This window comes from Aptenodytes forsteri, unplaced genomic scaffold (assembly GCF_000699145.1).
Source record: "Aptenodytes forsteri isolate BGI_AS27 unplaced genomic scaffold, ASM69914v1 Scaffold82, whole genome shotgun sequence".
In the NCBI taxonomy this organism is placed as follows: Eukaryota; Metazoa; Chordata; class Aves; order Sphenisciformes; family Spheniscidae; genus Aptenodytes; species Aptenodytes forsteri.
Window position 1 is genome coordinate 60348 of NW_008795490.1, and position 2446 is coordinate 62793.

Here is a 2446-nt window from a genome sequence, read left to right on the forward strand (position 1 = left end):
CATCGGTGTGTTATCAACATTGTTCTCACCCTAAATCCAAACCACAGCACTGTACCAGCTACTAGGAAGGAAATTAACTCTATCCCTGCTGAAACCAGGACATATCTGAATGTACTATAGAAAGTATGCATCATGAATTTGGAAGTAATCAACTTCAGCTAGTATGGTGTTTTCACCTTTTAAATTGGAACAGTTGATATACTTTTATTTCCAACCAAAAATAGTATTTCCAACCTCTAATAACATTTTTTTTCTTGTTTCCTCTGTGTTTAACTTCATTTATCATTTTAAAGAACAGACATTCTATTTTTCCAGCTTGACATTCTTTTTACTGAATGAGTGACCAGGATACAGGCTTTAAATATCTAGACATTTATTTTAAATTACACTTTTTTGCCTTTTGATGTACACATTCTAATGAATACGTACTTAACAAACAGTTTTGGTTTATATATAATTTATTTAGGTATAATTGTTTGTTTATAACAGTGTTTCAGTATTAAATAAGTTCAGTCAAGGGCTATTTTAGCCCTTATTTCAGCGATTTTTATGTCCCAAGCTATGCTTGCAATTAGGTTTTTGATATATTTGTGTCTTACAGTAGTGTATATGTAGCCCATGGACTTAGAAATCTAAGTAACCTAAATTTTGTTTCTTTATGTAATAGTTAATTTTAAATTTGCAACAGCAAAAAGTAGTATTCACAATTACATTTGCAACAGCAAAAAGTAGTATTCACAAATCTGCACTTATTGCAAATATATTATGTTCTGGAAAAAGAAAATGTGAATACCAGAGCGTCTTTGCAGTAGTAGTATAAGATGGCTTTAGCTCATTATACAATCAAATTTTTTTTTTTTTTTTTAAAAAAGGCTGTATGCAGTTAGCTCCCATGAAACTTATTCATGGCCCTGAACTATTCATTCAGTTTTAGATTATTTTTGGAATCACTGAGTTTCTGTGGAGAACCAGTATGGCTGCAACTGTCATGTCATATCAAAAAGCTGTTGTAGCTGGTGGAATCAGTGGAGGAGGCATGGAACTACCTGTGCTGAAACAGTTAGGGAAACCTAGTTTGGAAGTACCTTTGAGAAGTTTTTTTAATGTACAGAGCCAGAATCAAGTTATTATACGCTGTAGTTGTAAAGTGGTCTGCAAATTTCCCTGCTGCAACTTTTATCTACTAAAAAGCTTTAGAAAGGATGATTTATTTACATGCTTCTCTAACCACGATCTCTCTCTTTATGGATATGTCCATAATCTGCCTCTTAACAAATTGGCTGATACACAAAATCAGGCAAGTGTGTTTTATTTACTAAAATAAGCCAGTAACTTTTAGAAAAGTTGGACTGTCAGTTGTAGTATAGTGTTGTCTAAACAAAAATCACACTTTCTTTTCTTACTGTAAATATCATTATCATTGACATATACATGTGTTTGTTTTTAAAGGCCTGGATACTTGGACAAAGTCTGGGGCTTTTTGAAAGAGATTGTGCCAGAATTCAAGTTGCCAAATAAGAAAACTTCAGAACTTGATATTCCTCAGCCAGATACAAAACCTAAAGAGACCAAAGTCTCAGAGTTAAAAAATGAAGTTTCATCTGTGAATAAGCAGTCAGATAAACCTGAGAAAGCAGAGAAAGCTGATAAAATTGGCAAAGGTCTGTAATTTTAGGTAGTGTTATCTTTGTAGGCCAAGCGTAAATAAAGTTAACATAAAGTCTGGCTTCTAATTTATATGTCTTTATTATGCCACATGAAACTCTGTGGGTTTGTTGTTGTTTCACTGAACATGTTGCAGTGGTGTAAATTCAAAAAAGTTTTGTTTTAACTATAGATCTCATTAGAAGCAGTACTAGTCTCTTATTTTATGAAAATAGCTTCATTTTATGGCAGAGATTTGTTCAGCTCAGTGTCACAGCCATTTCTTTAAAGACTGTTTCCTTGCAGAGGGATAACAGAGGTTACAGTTTCCCCAAAGGCAACACTGCTCTGACCATCAATAAATCATACATTTCATAATGGATGTTACAAAGCGTGATTACCTACAGAGGGTTCTGAGAAGTACGTTCTAATGTCTACCTGCGTTTTTATTTACAGAAACTTTTCTGTTTATGCTACTAGGCATAGGTATTAATTTTCTTCAAGAGCTGCTAGTCCTCTTTACTTCTAAATGAAAAAATTTAGATTTAGAAACTTACTTGTTCCAGTATATTATTCTTCAATGTTTATATTTGAGACTGAGTTTTCTTAGTTGCTGTTCTTAACTTGCAGGCATGGATGCAATTTTGCAACACTTCTAATGTCTTTGGAAGGTACAAATCATATACTAAAATTTCTATTTCTCCCTAGATTTTCAAAAAAATCCCTGCCTTCCCCACGTTGAATGCCAAATACTTAGTCCTAATGTCAAAAACGTTGTAAAAATATTAGAAGAAACCTGGAT

General features: G+C 33.1%; 1 protein-coding gene across 1 annotated transcript in view; it reads left to right on the forward strand.

Annotated features, from left to right (window-relative positions):
• Positions 1–2446, forward strand: part of ADGB (androglobin) — a 149397-nt gene that overhangs the window by 45742 nt on the left and 101209 nt on the right. Inside the window, 1 exon segment of the mRNA XM_009281545.1 lies at positions 1450–1661. Within this exon segment, the coding sequence (XP_009279820.1) occupies positions 1450–1661 (212 nt within the window).